Here is an 18,137-nt window from a genome sequence, read left to right on the forward strand (position 1 = left end):
AACCTGCGACCGTAGCAGTCTCGCGGTTCCAGACTGCAGCGCCTAGAACCGCATGGCCACTTCGGCCGGCCCCGAAATAACAGATACCTTCTTAGTATATATATAGTTAAGGCTCACCGGCCACTTGACCATCTTCTTCTTCTGTGCGAATGCACAAACAGTGCCCGAACTCTTACGGGAATCGGCAACTCGCCGCGAGCAATGAGTATAATGGGCGGGGGCACTACGAATGTAGTGCGGGACAATACGTTGAGAATGTGGGTTTCGCGGGAGGCGTGCCAGAGATAAATCCCTGCTGTCGCGCTATCCTCTGTGTCCTCGGTGGCTCAGATGGATAGAGCGTCTGTCATGTGAGCAGGAGATCCCTGGTTCGAGTCCCTGTCGGGGCACACAATTTCATCTGTCGCCATTGACGTAGGTCAACGCCTGTAAACAGCTAAGGGTGTTCATTTCATTATAATTGTTTCTTTCACAATGTAGGACGCACATTAGATATCCCGCTGGGATCTCTACAGCAGTACCAGCAGAGCTTGGAAAAACAAATGAGTTACGAAATGACGTGTAATTCACGATACTGCGGCTAGGAGACAAGCAAGCAGCAATGGCTGACAATGGAAGACTGACGACACAGCAACGATCGGCAATTCTCATGAAACGAAAAGCCTTGTTGTGACTCAGAGGCGTTTTCGACAACAGTTTAACACACGATGCGTCCCTTGCAAGAAGACCATCCACAGGTTGTACGATAAATTTGTACAGGAAGGAGCATTATTGGAAGCGAAGCGACCTCGGCCTAAGCCTGTTTGTTCGCCGGAGAGTATTGAAGCGGTACGAGTTGCTGTACAGAGAAGTCCCGGGAAATCGTGTAGAAAGGCAGCAGTGCAACTGGGAATATCCAGACGCTCCGTTCAACACATTCTTAAAAGTGACCTAAATGTTTACCCATACAAGATGACCTGTGCACAGAAGCTCACTGAAGAACACAAGCAGCAGAGGTTACTGTTTGCTCAGTGGGCGGAGGATAGGGAAGAAACTCTCAACAACGTTTGGTTTTCAGACGAGGCGCATTTTCATTTAGACGGTGTGGTTAACAAACAAAATGTACGCTTTTGGGCCACTGGAAACCCACAAGTGCTTCGTGAACGACAACATTATGCTCCGAGGATTACAGCGTGGCAGCAATTTCCAGTCACGGACTTATTGGACCTTTTTCTTTGAAGAAAATTTGAACAGCGAGCGTTATTTGAGCATGCTTCGCAATAGCTTCATTCCACAGCTTCTTGCTACTGCCTTGCCCTTCAACACGCAGTGGTTCATGCAAGATGGAGCAAGGCCACATACTGCAAACACTGTGTTGGAGTTTTTACACGAGCATTTCGACATGCGGATCATTTCACTCAGGTTTCCAGGTCGCTTCAATGACGGACAAAATTGGCCCCCTAATAGTCCAGACCTCAATACATGTGACCTTTTTCTTTGGGGGTATCTAAAGGAAAAAATTTTCCCGAAACGTCCACGTGATTTAATGGAGCTCAGAAGACTTATTCTTCAAGCTTGCAGTGAAATTACGGAAGACATGTGCTGTAGGGTAATCACTAACTTCAATGTTCGTTCGAAGGAAGTTAGGAATCGAAATGGTGGACATATTGAGCATGTGCTGAGTTAGAACAAATCTCCATGGACGGCTGTTCATTGTAGTATATGTTCCTCTCAGATTGTATTGACAAAGTTTTTATTCAAAAACAAAATGGTAACGCATTTCGTGCGCCACCCTGTATACGCGGTGCCGACCGCAGCGCCGTATTCTGCCTGTTTATGTATCTCCCTATTTGAATACGCATGCCTATACCAGCTTCGTTGGCGCTTCAGTGTAAAAGTTGTCAATGTGTCAAAGTCTATGATATTCCAAACTTTTGTTGAGGTGTGCATTTTCAAAGTCATCCAAAATCTTGAGCTAATTGTGACCTTCCCTCCCCCTTCCCCCCCCCCCCCCCCCTCCCAACAGGACTGAAGCCTGAGTCTGTGCCCAGAACCACGTCCCAGCATAGGAACAGTATTCCGTGGGCATTGCAGTGGGCGCACTTGGTAGATGTAGCGGTGTGAGACAACACGAATGCCGGGCATTTGCCACGCCGGACATTTGCCAAGTAGCGATCCCTCAGGTATGGGAGGCCCTTCCTCGTACTACCTCTGTCCGCTTTCAAACCGCCGTCTCCACTTCTTACTCGATACAACCAGGACGTAAGGGACCTTCTTCTTCGAAATCTTGACGAAATACAGAGCTTCTTTTCCGAAATCGAAATATTTATAACTTTTTGGAAACTAAAGCAATTTCGACGATTATGTGAGTGTGTAATTAATTCTGCCAAGTATAAATATAGATTCCTCTGTCTGTACGGTAGCTCCCTTTCACGCGTACTGATTGAGTTAGAAACTGTCCATGGCCATGGGAGCAACAAGAAAGGAATGATGTAAAGAGAATGCGAATGTACACTAGTGATTTCTTTTTAATCACTGCATTTGTGCCTACTTTAATTACTACAACTGCATGCCCAAAAGACAATAAGGAAAGAAGAAATGGGTATGTGAATGTTTGAAAAGAAGAATGACATACCCCATATTAAATTACTCTCTAAAATCCGATATCCCTTGCGGCGAAACATTAGTTAATAAAGTGTAGCGGGACAATGTTCAAAACATGACTGAAACTACGTTCATAAACAGAGGTAAGAACATCTATGACTGACATGTCATCTAAAGTCGACGTACAATTTTAAAACTTGTCAGACCCTATTGTAGATACAAAACAACTTCTGTAATTGTTTTAAATGCTTTTTTAAAAAATTATTTTCAACAATTTGTTCACGAGGCCATTCAAATTGTAAATCGTTACGAAAACACACTTGACCTCTTAGCCACAAATAATCTTGAGCATCACGACGGATACAGGGATTAATAAACACACAGTCGTAACGAGGCTCAATTCCGTAACAAAGAAATTCACTAAAACTAAACGCGAAATATATCTATTTATAAAAGCGGCTAAAAATTCGGTTGACGTCTTTCTAAGAGACAGTCTCCAATCCTTCCAAACTATGTAAGTGAAGACCATATGTGGCTTAAGTTCAGAGAAATAGTATCAACAGCACTCGAGAGATTCAGGCCAAATAAATTAATAACAGACGGAACTGATCACCCACAGTACACAGAACACGACAGAAAGCTGCTGGAGGAGAACCGAAAAAGGCAAGTGTAATTTAGACGAGCGCAAAATCTGCAAGATTGGCGAAGTTTTACTGAGGCTCGAAATTTGGTGCGGATTTCAATGCGAGACGCATTTAATAGTTTCCACAACGAGACTCTCTCTAGAAATGTGGCGGAAAATCCAAATACATTCTCGTCCTATGTTAAGAAAAGCAGCGGAAAGGCTCAGTAAGCGATGAGGAGGAGGAGGAGGAGGAGGAGGAGGAGGAGGAGGGGGGGGGAGGGGTGACAAGGGACCCAACCCTTCAGAGCAGGTAAAACCGTGGCAAATGTCCGCACACCAGACAACACAGTCGCTCTTGTAGATTTTTACCCTCCACGCTGCCTTCCAGTACTAAATTGGTGATCCCTTGATGTCTCAGAACATGTCCTACCAACCGATCCCTTCTTCTAGTTAAGTTGTGCCACAAACTCCTCTTCTCCCCAATTCTATTCAATACCTCCACATTAGTTACGTGATCTACCCATCTAATCTTCAGCATTCTTCTGTGGCACAACATTTCAAAAGCTTCTATTCTCTTCTTGTCCAAACTATTTATCGTCCATGTTACACTTCCATACATGCCTACACTCCATACAAATACTTTCAGAAACGACTTCCTGACACTTAAATCTATACTCGATGTTAACAAATTTTTCTTCTTCAGAAACGCTTTCCTTGCCATTGCCAGTCTACATTTTATATCCTCTCTACTTCGACCATCATCAGATATTTTGCTCCCCAAATAGCAAAACTCGTTTACTTCTTTAAGTGTCTCATTTCCTAATCTGATTCCCTGAGCATCACCCGATTTAATTCGACTACATTCCATTATCCTCGTTTTGCTTTTGTTGATGTTCATCTTATATCCTCCTTTCAAGACACCTTCCATTCCGTTCAACTGCTCTTCCAAGTCCTTTGCTGTCTTTGACAGAATTACAATGTCATCGGCGAACGTCAAAGTTTTTAGTTCTTCTCCATAGATTTTAATACCTACTCCGAACTTTTCTTTTGTTTCCTTTACTGTTTGCTCAATATACAGATTGAATAGCACCGGGGAGAGGCTACAACCCTGTCTCACTCCCTTCCCAACCACTGCTTCCCTTTCGTGCCCCTCGACTCTTATAAGTGCCATCTGCTTTCTGTACAAATTGTAAATAGCCTTTCGCTCCCTGTATTTTACCTCCGCCACCTTTAGAATTTGAAAGAGAGTATTCCAGTCAACCTTGTCAAAAGCTTCTCTAAGCCTACAAATGCTAGAAACGTAGGTTTGCCTTTCCTTAATCTAGCTTGGTCTTCCCCGAGGTCGGCTTCTACCAGCTTTTCCATTCGTCTGTAAAGAATTCGAGTTAGTATTCTGCAGCCGTGACTAATTACTCATCTGTAATTTTCACATCTGTCAGTGCCAGCTTTCTTTGGGATTGGAATTATTATATTCTTCTTGAAGTCTGAGGGTATTTCGCCTGTCTCATACATCTTGCTCACCAGATGGTAGAGTTTTGTCAGGAATGGCTCTTCCAAGGCTGTCAGTAGTTCTAATGGAATGTTGTCTACTCCCGGGGCCTTGTTTCGAGTTAGGTCTTTAAGTGCTCTATCAAACTCTTCACGCAGTATCATATCTCCCACTTCATCTTCATTCTCTTCCGTTTCTTAAACATTGCCCTCAAGTACATCGTCCTTGTATAGACCCTCTATATACTCCTTCCACCGTTCTGATTTCCCTTCTATTTGAATACGGACGCCTATACCAGCTTCGTTGGCGCTTCAATGTAAAAGTTGTCATTGTGGCAAAGTGTATGATATTCCAAACTACTGTTGAGGTGTGCATTTTCAAAGTCATCCAAAATCTTGAGCTAATTGTGACCTTCCCTCCCCCTTCCCCCCCCCCCCCTCCCAACAGGACTGAAGCCTGAGTCTGTGCCCAGAACCACGTCCCAGCATAGGAACAGTATTCCGTGGGCATTGCAGTGGGCGCACTTGGTAGATGTAGCGGTGTGAGACAACACGGTCGCCCTCGCAGAAGTGGCGCTCAGCAGAGGCAGCAGGGCAGGGCTTGGGGACTCACCGGCGGTGTAGGCGGGGTTGGCGAACGTGACGACGAGGCCGGCCTCGAGCGCGCCGTGGACGGCGACCAGGAACTCGGGGCTGTTGGGCAGCACGATGCCCAGCACCTCCCCCGGCTGCATGCCCAGCTCCGACAGCAGGGCCCAGGCCAGCCGCCGGCACTGGTCGCGCACTTCGCCGTACGTCAGGCTGTGCCCCGTCTCCGCGCACGTCTGTCGGCAGCACAGTAAAACCTCCAGTTGCCGAGCTTTTTCACACCCCTATTTTACCAAGCGGGGTATTTGGACTACCCCAAAAGAGTTTTGTGTTTTATTCTAATATTTGTTCTCAGATTTCGTTATTTCCATTGAATGGGTTTCTTTAGTATTGAAAAACAGCTTTTCAGGTTATTAGAAGTATTTAATTAGGTCACAGATACAAAGTATAAAATGTTTTTTTATATCACTCACTAAATTCAGTACTCAACGAATAGAAAATTAATAATCTATGTACCTCAAAACGAGGATAATGGAATGTAGTCGAATTAAGTCGGGTGATGCTGAGGGAATTAGTTCAGGAAATGAGACACTTAAAGTAGTAAAGGAGTTTTGCTATTTGGGGAGCAAAATAACTGATGATGGTCGAAGTAGAGAGGACATAAAATGTAGACTAGCAATGGCGAGGAAAGCATTTCTGAAGAAGAGAAATTTGTTAACATCGAGTATAGATTTAAATGTCAGGAAGTCGTTTCTGAAAGTATTTGTATGGAGTGTAGCCATGTATGGAAGCGAAACATGGACGATAAATAGTTTAGACAAGAAGAGAATAGAAGCTTTCGAAATCTGATGCTACAGAAGAATGCTGAAGATTAGATGGGTAGATCACGTAACTAATGAGGAGGTATTGAATAGAATTGGGGAGAAGAGGAGTTTGTGGCACAACTTGACTAGAAGAAGGGACCGGTTGGTAGGACATGTTCTGAGGCATCAAGGGATCACCAATTTAGTACTGGAGGGCAGCGTGGAGGGTAAAAATCGAAGAGGGAGACCAAGAGATGAATACACTAAGCACATTCAGAAGGATGTAGGCTGCAGTAGTTACTGGGAGATGAAGAAACTTGCACAGGATAGGTTAGCATGGAGAGCTGCATAAAACCAGTCTCAGGACTGAAGACCACAACAACATAATGTACCTCAACAGTCTGCCCGGGTTCCCGGATTCGATTCCCGGCGGGGTCAGGGATTTTGTCTGCCTCGTGATGACTGGGTGTTGTGTGATGTCCTTAGGTTAGTTAGGTTTAAGTAGTTCTAAGTTCTAGGGGACTGATGACCATAGATGTTAAGTCCCATAGTGCTCAGAGCCATTTGAACCATTTTGAACCTCAACAGTCACTGCAGTAAAGTAACACAAGACTTTTTTCAACTTTTCAGTCAAGTACATTTTTGCACTGCATGCACTTCTCAGTAACAGTTTCTTCTCCGTGTATATTACAAACAGGTTTCTTGCACGTTACACAACAGAATTTTGTTTTCCGATCTTCGTTTCTCTTGCAATCTTGACATCGTTGTGGTATTGGTAACTTGGAACACTCGGTCTGCATCACTGCTGTAGGAATTGGAATACCACAAGCTTTCAGTGCATCTTGCACAGCTTTATGAAGACCGTTGATATTTTTGGCTCTTTCTTCCGTGTTGCCTTTGCTGAGTCCAAATGCCAGTTCAATCCCGAAGAGTTTACGTCGGCTTCGGTTATTCTGCTGCCATCCAGGAAATCTTTGAGTGTACAGAATATATGCATTCAGTGCTGCAATATCTATCATTGCCATGAAGATTCTTATTGGCCACCGCCTCGTTCCTCTAACACAACTGTATTCTCTAGTCATTTTGTCCCCATTATCTGCAGCACCTTTCGTTTTCTTGTAGTGCAGTATGATTTCGGGTTTGTGTTCACTTTCTTCACCACTCACTAGTCTCTCATCATGCTGGGTGGAGAGTGGTATTACTGCCTTTCCCTTCTTTGGAACATAGGAGACTAAGGTCAAGTCATTTGTGAAACCAAACATTGAACAGTGAACTTCTCTCTTTCTATTTGGCAAGAATTCCTTCGGAATCTCTTTCTTATTGGAATGCTAGGTGCCAACCAATGTCGTGTTTCGTTTTAGCAGTTCAGTAGCCAATGGAATACTGGTGAACAAATTATCAGTTGTTACACCATGACTTTTATTCAGAAATGGTTTCATCAGATCCAAAACAACTCTCTGTCCTTGATTCACTTTCCTGTGTGAATTTGGATCCATAATGAGTAAGATGTCTTCACAGCAGCACAAACCCAAATTTTAATGCCATACTTGCTAGGCCTGCTCTTCATAGAAACCCTAAAAGGGCAGTTTCCTCGGTACGTTGCTAATCATTCATCAGTAGTCACGTATTCATAAGGGTAGAAGTTCTTGCACAAGTTAGACTGAAATTTGTCGAACACTACCCTGATGGCTTGTAGCTTGTCCTTGGTTTCTTCAATTCTCTGTGCTCTTTTGTCTCTGTTGTCAAATCGCAAGAATTTCAGTGTAGACAAAAATCGGTTTCTTGACATGGCAGCTGAAAAGAATGGTGGTCCAAAGGCAACATTACCTCCCCACAGATCGGAAGCACTTGTGCGATGTCCATGAGTTCGACCAGCTCCTATTAGAATTGCTAATACAGCGTACACTTCACTTGCATTTATATCTCTCCATGTCGTTTCATTCGAAGAATGAGCTGCATTACACAAAGCAATTACTCGTTTGGCTTCCCTGTTCGTTTCTTCTACAAAAATGCTCACGATTTCCGGTGAGGTAAATAATAAAAATGACTGTTATTGTTTTTCAATCATTCACTGGGAAAGGTATTACGTTCAAAATGTTGCGACGTTGACGCCGCCCACCTTTTGGTTGTTCACTAGAAAATTGTAGTCCACTTCTAGAAACAAACAAATCTCCAGTGTCTTCGTCGTCTTCTTTTTCTTCTTCTTCTTCTTCTTCTTCTTCTTCTTCTTCTTCTTCTTCATCCTCTCCTTCTTCTTCTACTTGTTTACGTGAAAGTGTAGTGACTTCTGATATTTCATCATCAGCTTCCTCTGATGCTATGATATGGTCTTTGTCAAGAGGTTCCACATATTCATTCAGTTCATTAGCAATGTCCCATTCATTTTCATCGTCACTGACATCAGAATTGTATAGAATTTCCATGATCTCTTTGCTAGAAAGTCCTTTGGACATCCTTACTTGCAGATGAAATACTGACTCGTGTAATTTAAGGCTCAACAGTGAACGTCAAATTCAACTCAACAGTAGTAACCAGCAACAATAACAAACATTGGATCTATGGCAAAACTCAAGAAAGAAAATGAATGACAGATATATTTCCCAAAATCTTCTTTTTCTGCAAATAAGAAAATAAGACGTTTCATACCAAGCGGGGTAGTCTCACAACCACACCAACAAATGACCTGAATGATAAAGCCAAAAAAATTAGACAGTCGTGAGTGTGAATTCAACGTCAACCATTTTGGTACAAAGTCATGAAACCACAGGCATGTGGCCATTCAGATAACATTATTATAGGGAAAAAATCAACCTGGGGTAGTCAGAATACCCCGCTTGGCAATGCGAGGGTTAAACCGTGAACACTCGCAAGCATGCTGGGCACTGTCCTCTCTGGGGGGTCAAAAAAGCCTACATTGTACTTCCATAAGGATCAACGTTATGACCACTAGTCCCGTACCTCACCATACGAGAGGCTTTGCTCCATCTCTGCGCACATTTGTCGACACAACAGTAATACTGTACACACGATATGTGTTTGCAGTTGCGAATAGGGGCAATAATCAGTTGTTTATTGGAATTACTTAACTTACCGGCTGATCAAAAAGTCAGTATAAATTTGAAGACTGAATAAATCACGGAATAATGTAAATAGACAGGTACAAATTGACACACATGCTTGGAATGACATAGGGTTTGATTAGAACCAAAAAAATACAAAAAAGTTCAAATTTTGCAATAAAAAATCGACTTTTTTCGCAAATTTCACCCTTCATCTGCCCTTAAGGCAACGCAGTTGCGTGTTCAGCACAAGTCGGTACATGCACGAAGTGCGCGGTTCCAATATGTTCCAAAGACGCGCAGGAAGATGCGATTTTTCAAGCAGTTATATCTCGGGTTGTACTGATCAGAGAGATAAGAGATGAAGTGTTTTGGCTACCCCTCGGCCTAACGACCCTTTGTTTACCTCTCGGAAGGACAGGCATACTGTAACTATGCTACAGTACAGGTTCAAAAGTTCAAACACTTCACACTTCTTCCAGCCCTTCTTCTAGGCGCTACAGTCTGGAGCCGAGCAACCGCTACGGTCGCAGGTTCGAATACTGCCTCGGGCAGGGATGTGTCTGATGTCCTTAGGTTAGTTACGTGTAATTAGTTCTAAGTTCTAGGCGACTGATGACCTCAGAAGTTAAGTCGCATAGTGCTCAGAGCCATTTGAACCATTATTTGACTCAGATTACAGCTGTACATTCTTCAGACATTTGTTTAGAAACGCCGTTTTCCCGTTTTCGAACTTCTTTATCCATTCTCAACATACACCCGAAAAACCACTATTTTTTTGGGTGCCAAAAGATTGTGGGGATTGCCATTTTTATAATTTCTGTTTATGGCAGATTCTCGAAATCATTACATATTCTTAAGATGATGTTCTCGGGGACCTTGAACCTTTTTACGCTATCATTATCCGTTGCCGAAGTCCAGAGGTTCAAAGTTACCGTACTTATGCACTTAAAATATGCTCCTGTCTTCCGACCTGAGGCGTAAATGTGCCGGGTGATCAAAAAGCCAGTATGAAAACTGAATAAATCACGGAATAATGTAGATAGAGAGGTACAAATTGACACACATGCTTGGAATGACATGGGGTTTTATTAGAACCAAAAAAATTCAGAAGTTCACAAAATGTCCGACAGATGGCGCTTCATCTGATCAGAATAGCAATAATTAGCATAACAAAGTAAGACAAAGCAAAGATGATGTTCTTTACAGGAAATGCTCAATATGTCCACCATCATTCCTCAACAATAGCTGTAGTCGAGGTATAATGTTGTGAACAGCACTGTAAAGCATGTCTGGGGTTATTGTGAGGCATTGGCGTCGGATGTTGTCTTCCAGCATCCCTAGAGATGTCGGTCGATCACGATACACTTGCGACTTCAGGTAACCCCAAAGCCAATAATCGCACGGACTGAGGTCTGGGGACCTGGGAGGCCAAGCATGACGAAAGCGGCGGCTGAGCACACGATCGTCACCAAACGACGCGCGCAAGAGATCTTTCACGCGTCTAACAATATGGGGTGGAGCGCCATCCTGCATAAACATCCTACGTTCCAGCAGGTGTTTATCAGCCAGGCCGGGGATGATACGATTCTGTAACATATTGGCGTACCTCTCACCCGTCACGGTAGCAGTTACAAAACCAGAATCACGCCTTCCCTCGAAGAAAAAAGGCCCGATAACGATAGATGTGGTAAATCCAACCCATACCGTGACTTTCTCGTCGTGCAATGGAGTTTCCACGACAGTTCTACGATTTTCGGTAGCCCAAATTCTGCAGTTGTGGGCGTTGACAGACCCTCGGAGCGTGAAATGAGCTTCGTCGGTCCACAACACTTTACTCAACCAATAATCTTCCGCCATCTTTTGAAACGCCCACACCGCAAATGCCCTCCGCTTCACTAAATCGCCAGGGGTTCATGATGCCGATGGATTTTGTACGGATAGCATCGGAGGGTACGCCCAAGTGCCAACCAGACAGTAGTGTATGGAATGCCGGTGCGACGTGCGACTGCACGAGCGCTGACTTCCCCGTGCATAGACGAACCCGCTACAGTCTCCATTTCTTCCTGAACTGCCTCAGCAGCATTACGCCTTGTGCTCGGTCGGTCACTACGGGGTCTATCGTCTAAACAACCCGTGGCTTCGAACTTCGAAATCATTCTCGCCACAGCTGCATTTGTCAACGGACCTTTACCCGTTCGAATCCCCTTCCTACGCCGATAGGATCGTAACGCTGAACTAGCACATTCCCCATTCTGATAATACAGCTTCACTAAAAGCGCCTTTTCAGGTATCGTCAACATGCTGCGACTGCATTCTCTCTCTCATTACAGCTCCTTTATACACAATTGCCATTCGCAGTCACTGACGTTTTGCTGTCCAGCGCCATCAGTCGGACATTTTGTGAACTTTTTTTTGTTCTAATAAAACCGCATGTCATTCCAAGCATGTGTGTCATGTCTTACCTCTCTATCTACATTGTTCCGTGGTTTATTAAGTTTTCAAATTTATACTGACTTTTTGATCACCCGAACTTACTTACTTACTTACACTGGCCACATAAACCGCAGATGTCCCGGGTTCGATTCCCGGCGGGGTCAGGGATTTTCACCTGCCTCGGGATGACTGGGTGTTTGTGTTGTCCTCATCATTTCATCATCATTCACAAAAGTGGCAAGATTGGACTGAGCAAAGGTTGCGAATTTGTACGCAGTTGAGCGCCCTACAAACCAAACATCATCATAAAGTGCAGCTGGTCATTGGCCTCACTCAGTCCAGCCTCCCACACCTACCTGTCAGCTGCATCATCATCTCTGAGACCCAGTACCCGCACGTCTCCCACAGTATTGTACTTCCATCTCGTTGTCGGCTGCCCTAATGGTCTCCTCCCTTCAGCTTCTTCATCCACTACTGCCTTACCATGTTCTCCCCTCTTCTCCTCGTATGTCCGTATCACACGAGTCTTAGTTTTCTCACTTGCTACAATGTTACGTAGTGTGTATAATAGACAGATTTCTCTTTTTCCTTATTCTCCACTGCTCATTTTCTTTCACTGGTTCATACATTTTACTCAGTACTTTATTTTCAAAAGTGAGCCGAGTATCGACTCGTGCTACACCTTGTGTTTGGATTGCATTGGTTTTCCTTTTCTTCCCCTGACATGTTTGTTTGATATGTTGTCTGTCATTAAGTGGCTGCTTGGTTGTCTTTTCCCTCTGCTATCGATATCTGCGTTTTGCTTCCGGGAAACTGCCATGGAGGAAGTGAGGTCTTTGACCGGTTGTAACCTCGTGTGGTGGCGCGGAAGTAGGGGCGTTGCGCGCAGAGAGTGTGGTGGACACGGGAGGGCAGTGTGGCTCTCCAGCGCGTAGCAGGCGTGGTCGGTTGTACCGAGTCGTCACGTGATGTATGTCGGTTGTGTGTAACGAGCGGGTCGAGTTGACGGAAGAGCTCCACGCGGGTTGGTTGTATACAGAATCGCCCCACGAGAGCGACGTTAACAAGCTTCTTTAAGTCCTCCGTTTCAACACTGGAGTTTAAAAAGGAGACACCTAACGTGAAGGAGCGCTCACTACCCTTCAACGTTGCAGAGAAGACGTGAACTCCGGTGACAGAGCGTGTTGTCGCGTGACCGTGGCGTGTTGGGTACGCTGGCGACGCGTGCGCGGTCGGATGTGTGGATCCTTGCCATCGGAGGTCGTGTACTGCCTGTTCGACCATAATTGCAAGTTACGTTAGTGGAAGGTTTAATCATTAAGTAATAAGTATGCGCAACCAGTGTCTATTCTGCCTTGTGGCCTCCGGCGATCGGGTTTCCTGTCCCCGGCACCAGTGTAATTGAAGACAGTGATCTTTCCTCCTCCTCTCGTTACTGCCCGATGGGAGGTATAGTTTTGGCAGTTTAATTGTTTCGCTATTCTGTCGTGGGTTATGAGTAAATTCGTGCTTCTTGTTGGTTGATCATGTGGTCGCTCATTCAGGACTGTGTGGTGTAATGTTTCCTTGCACGAGGTTAGCTCTAATTCTGTCAGCAAGTTAAGCCATCTTATTACAAGTTTTCGCTGGCTAAAAGTCGGTGCAGTGACCAGCCTGAGAGTGGCAACTGTGTTTACGGGCGTATTTAAATTGGTCAGTATTCTGCCTAGCCTGAGCATCCCTGAGTGGGTGATTCGTGGCCGCCTTACACGGGTCCGTCAAAACTGTTATGTTCTAATGATATTCCAGGACACTTTTGTTCAAAACTTTTTTAAATTCCTCCATTCCTTTATTGCCATTAATCGTGTGTTTGCTGAGGCCTTTGGTTTTTTTTTAATGGCGGTGTTGGTAGCTTCACTACCTCACCGTACTTTATTAACAAAGTTCTGTATTTACTTTAGTAGGCTGTTTACTAATGTTCTTTAAATTTTTGAAACTGTTGTAATGCTGTAAATTACTTGATTCCCGTTAGCGGCGTGTTTTGAAAGGTTGTTTATTGCAGTACTGTTACTTTCTGTAAGATATGAATAAAACATTTGTGTGTGAAAATCTCAACTCGACAGTAAACTACTAGAAATTTGGCCCCGTTTCCCAATTTGTAGTGTGGCTTGTAGTAACCGTGGTAAAAATTGCTGTTTTGAAGAGCGCGCCGCAGCGCATAGTGTGAAGCAGTCGCCCTCCGTTTCTGGCGGTGGCACCGCTGTGGCAATCGCAGCTTTGGTGTCTCCCTCTGGTGGGAAAGGGGAAAGGTAGCCTGCTCACGTGCATTTAAGGGGCGCTATGAGCTCGCCAGTCGGTCAGTTGGAAGCCGGGCCAGTGTGGCGCAGTCAGTGTCTGTCGGTCGTCCGGAGTGCTAGTATGTGTTAGGCCGCCAGTCTGCCCGAGTTGCTCGGGCAATGGGCATTGGCGGTTGGATCGATTGGTAGGTCGGTCGCGCACTGGGACACAAGATGACTTGTCACCCTTCAGCGTCGGCGCATGTGAGGTCGCCACGTGAGTCCAGCGAGGGGTAGTGGCTTCGCGGCCGACACGAGAGCAAGAGGAGTCAACCCACGACGTCGGACTGGCCGGTGCGAGCTGCGACGCCGTGAGACGGGAGATCGGCGCGCCTTCCTGCGTCCGTTGAAGCGGCTGGCAGCGGACGGTTCGGGAGAGCGTTGGGGGTGCTGCACCAGGTCTTCGCCAGATATCGCAGTTTATTAGAAGTTAAGTGATTCGTGATATGTTGTTTCATTTACTTGTTAAATTCTACTTGTTTTCTTGGGCAGTCTCTCGTCCCCAGCTTGCTCGTTTGTCTCTCGTCCGCATTTGTTAGACAGTTAGTGTCTGTCTGTCTGTCTGCCGTACGTTAACAGCTGCCTCTGTCATGTTTGTCGGATTCGGTGTTAACGAATTTATTGCTTGAAGTGTAAAGGCCAAATTTCTGAAATATGTTTTTATCTTGCCTCTCATCTTGAGAGGCGATATATGTGTAATGTAGAGCATGTTTGTATATTTTATGTAAGACTGCATTTTATGGGTTTTTATTTAAATGGTCATTTTAGTATATAAAGTTGCCACCCTTCCTCTGTAAGAGTGTTTTTTTTCTTCTTTAAATCAAGTTGCACCTTCGGTGGCAAGTTAATCTTTTAATCTTAGTGTTTTGTACTGTTTCCATCCCTCCTACGGGGTGCATAGTTTATGTGCTTGTGTGAGTTGTTAAAATTTTTAGTTTAAAGTAATAGGGTGTGTTGCAGATTTGCACCAGTGTAGTCTTTCAGAGGTTGTGAGTGGTCGTGACTACGGCCGTGTCAAAAGGGAGCGGCAAGGTTCTCAGCCCGAAAGGTCATACTGTCAAAAATTTGTTCTTTCTGCCTCTGAATAAATTGTAACTTGATATTTAGAGAGTGCTTTCTGATTATAATTTTAAATCTGTTTCTAAAAAAATAAGAAAAAGGGTTTTTAGGAATAAAATTTCCATTTGTTGAAAGAAATTTGATTTGTTTTCATCAGTTACCCACTGGCAATTACTTCCACGCTCACATAGTGTGATTAAATGTGTTAATGTTCTTGATGAATCGCTAGTAAATAAAGTAAATTCTTAAGAAAAAGTTTTGAAAGTAAATTCACGGTTCCGAGTTTTTATTTATTTTTTTGTCAGGGTCCGTGTCTAGTTTGTGTAGCACACTATTGGTTTGATGATTGTCTGATATATTCTTCGTTTTGTTTGCCTGGAGAGTAGCTCATATCTTATTATGTTGTATAGCTCCTGGACATCTTACCCCAGCTTGACTTCTCGTTACAATCTCTTGTTCTACAAGACTTTGTTTGTTGGTGCTGACACTGAGGTACGTGCATGATTGTGTCTTATGTATTGTTAGGTTCCTGATTGTTAAATGGTTTGGTCCTAACTGAGCTCTTCATTCTATTACTATGCATTTTGTTTTACTTTCATTTATACTCAGACCTACTTTCTTAGTTTCTTCCCTCAGCACAATTCCCATTTTCTTCATGTCTTCCTTGCTCTTTCCTATCACCACAATATCATCTGCAAAAGCCAGAGCATTTATCTTTTTCCCTGTGTTGACTCGTGCACATTCTTGTGTTACTCTCCTCAGGGTGCTGTTGAGTGCTAAACTGGACAGGGTTGGTGATATAATATCTCCCTGTATCATTCCTGTTTTTACCTCCAATGTTTCTGAGAACTCCGCCTATATTTTCACACTACACTTTGAGTTCATCACACATCAGCTTTATCAGCTTGTCCGGTATCCCACAGTCTGTGTAATGGAATTACAGCAGTGAAATTTTGTGCTGGACGGGACTCTACCCATATTTCCCATTTACCTCGAATGGTCGCCATACCAATAGGCTATCTGAGTGCACTTCATGGACAGACTGAAACTTCCATATGTCATCAACTGTCTGTTTACAACTGGCACTTGTATTCCCATTATGTACAATCCCATACAGGGAAGACACTGTAACTGGAAGTCGCTTGCTCGTTGCCAATAGATAAATTCGATATTGCAGTGCCCGTGCAAATGAACATCCCATCATACTTTTGAACAACACAGGTATCGTATACTGTACGAACTCACCAGCACCTTACATTACACATGGGGTAGCATTCTATTTAAAGAGACTACAAATTAATATTGGATTTAGGACCACTGCTTCCACACATCAGTGTACATCAGGCTGCATTCCATCTCCACACATGTTGCTAATACAACATCAATACTGTATACACTCGGTAGCACTGTGTTTCGGACGCTGGACAATATTCTGGACGGAGTGACAAAAATTCTGTATACATTTATTGCTCCCACATCTTGCCAAACATCGGGCTGAGACCAATCTCCAAGTATGTCTACCAACAAGGCACCAATGCCACACACATTCACCACACCAGGTGCGGATCCAAGGGGTGGGAGTGCCACGGAGCTTATGAGCGCCCAAAAATTTTTACTAATATTCTCATATAAACATCAAAAAAAGTTTTGCATCACCCCAGTTACCAGAGATCCTGAAGACAAACGTTAACTGTGTATACCGTATCACAGACACAGTCCCTTTGACTGTTCAGAGATGTAAACAGGCATATACTGTATGAGCAGCACCTATCAGATGGAGGTGGTCCGACAGTCGATCAGTTCCAGGCATTCCAGCAGGAAGGAGGTACACGACCTGTGTTGTCTGCAGTTCAACCATGCCTAGACACTCAATAACGCAGTTAGATCGCGTCCGCATTGTTACTTTGTGCCAGGAAGGCGTCTCAACAAGGGAAGTGTCCAGGCGTCTCGGAGCGAACCAAAGCGATGTTGTTCGGACATGGAGGAGACACAGAGAGACAGGAACTGTCGATGACATGCCTCGCTCAGGCCGCCCAAGGGCTACTACTGCAGTGGATGACCGCTACCTAAGGACCATGGCCCGGAGGAACCCTGATAGCAACGCCACCATGTTGAATAATGCTTTTCGTGTACCACAGGACGTCGTGTTACGACTAAAACTGTGCGCAATAGGCTGCATGATGCGCAACTTCACTCCCGACGTCCCTCGCGACGTCCATCTTTGCAACCACGACACCATGCATCGCGGTACAGATGGGCCCAACAACATGCCGAATGGACCGCTCAGGATTGGTATCACGTTCTCATCGCAGATGAGTGCCGCATATGCCTTCAAGCAGACAATCATCAGAGACGTGTTTGGAGGCAACCCAGTCAGGCTGAACGCCTCACACACTGTCAAACGAGTGCAGCAAGGTGGAGGTTCCCTGCTGTTTTTGGGTGGCATTATTTGGGGCCGACGTACGCCGCTGGTGATCATGGAAGGTGCCGTAACGGCTGTACGATACGTGAATGCCATCTTCCGACCGAAAATGCAACCAAATCGGCAGCATATTGGCGAAGCATTCGTCTCATTCTTGTGAATGACTTCCTTCAGGATAACGACATGGCCTGACTAGAGTGGCCAGCATGTTCTCCAGACATGAACCCTATCGAACATCCCTGGGATAGATTGAAAAGGGCTGTTTAAGGATGACGTGACCCACTAACCACTCTTTGGGATCTATGTCGAATCGCCGTTGAGGACAAGCTGGACCAACAGTGCCTTGATGAACTTGTGGATAGTATGCCACGACGAATACAGACGTTCATCAATGCAAGAGGACGTCCTACTGAGTATTAGAGGTACCAGTGTGTGCAGCAGTCTGGACCACCATCGCTGGAGATCTCGCTGTGTGGTGGTACAACATGCGACGTGTGGTTTTCATGAGGAATGAAATGGGCGGAAATGATGTTTAATCCAGTTTTCTGTACAGGTTCCAGAACTCTCGGAACCGAGGTGATGCAAAACGTTTTTTGATGTGTGTGTATACATTGACGAAAAAAAAACCGAGTACTTGTGCGAGACATACGAAAGTTGGCAAGTATCTTTCTACACCTGAAAGACTATGTCTACTCAGATTTCGAGTCAGTTCAATAAGAGTGACGCTAGAAGCTTCATTATGAAGACGCAATTCAAATT

The 18,137-nt window shown here is 44.6% G+C and overlaps 1 protein-coding gene across 2 annotated transcripts in view; it reads right to left on the reverse strand.

The window, feature by feature from the left end:
• LOC124550610 (probable 4-coumarate--CoA ligase 1) overlaps nucleotides 1-18,137 on the reverse strand; it is a 565,543-nt gene that overhangs the window by 199,733 nt on the left and 347,673 nt on the right. For both annotated transcript variants that reach the window (XR_006967727.1, XM_047125329.1), the window contains exon 2: nucleotides 5,310-5,520. Coding sequence is in view for 1 of the 2 variants with exons in the window: in XM_047125329.1 (XP_046981285.1) it covers nucleotides 5,310-5,520 (211 nt within the window). In the remaining variant the exon portion in view is untranslated. The remainder of the gene's footprint in view (nucleotides 1-5,309; nucleotides 5,521-18,137) is intronic.

This window comes from Schistocerca americana, chromosome 9 (assembly GCF_021461395.2).
Source record: "Schistocerca americana isolate TAMUIC-IGC-003095 chromosome 9, iqSchAmer2.1, whole genome shotgun sequence".
Classification (NCBI taxonomy): domain Eukaryota; kingdom Metazoa; phylum Arthropoda; class Insecta; order Orthoptera; family Acrididae; genus Schistocerca; species Schistocerca americana.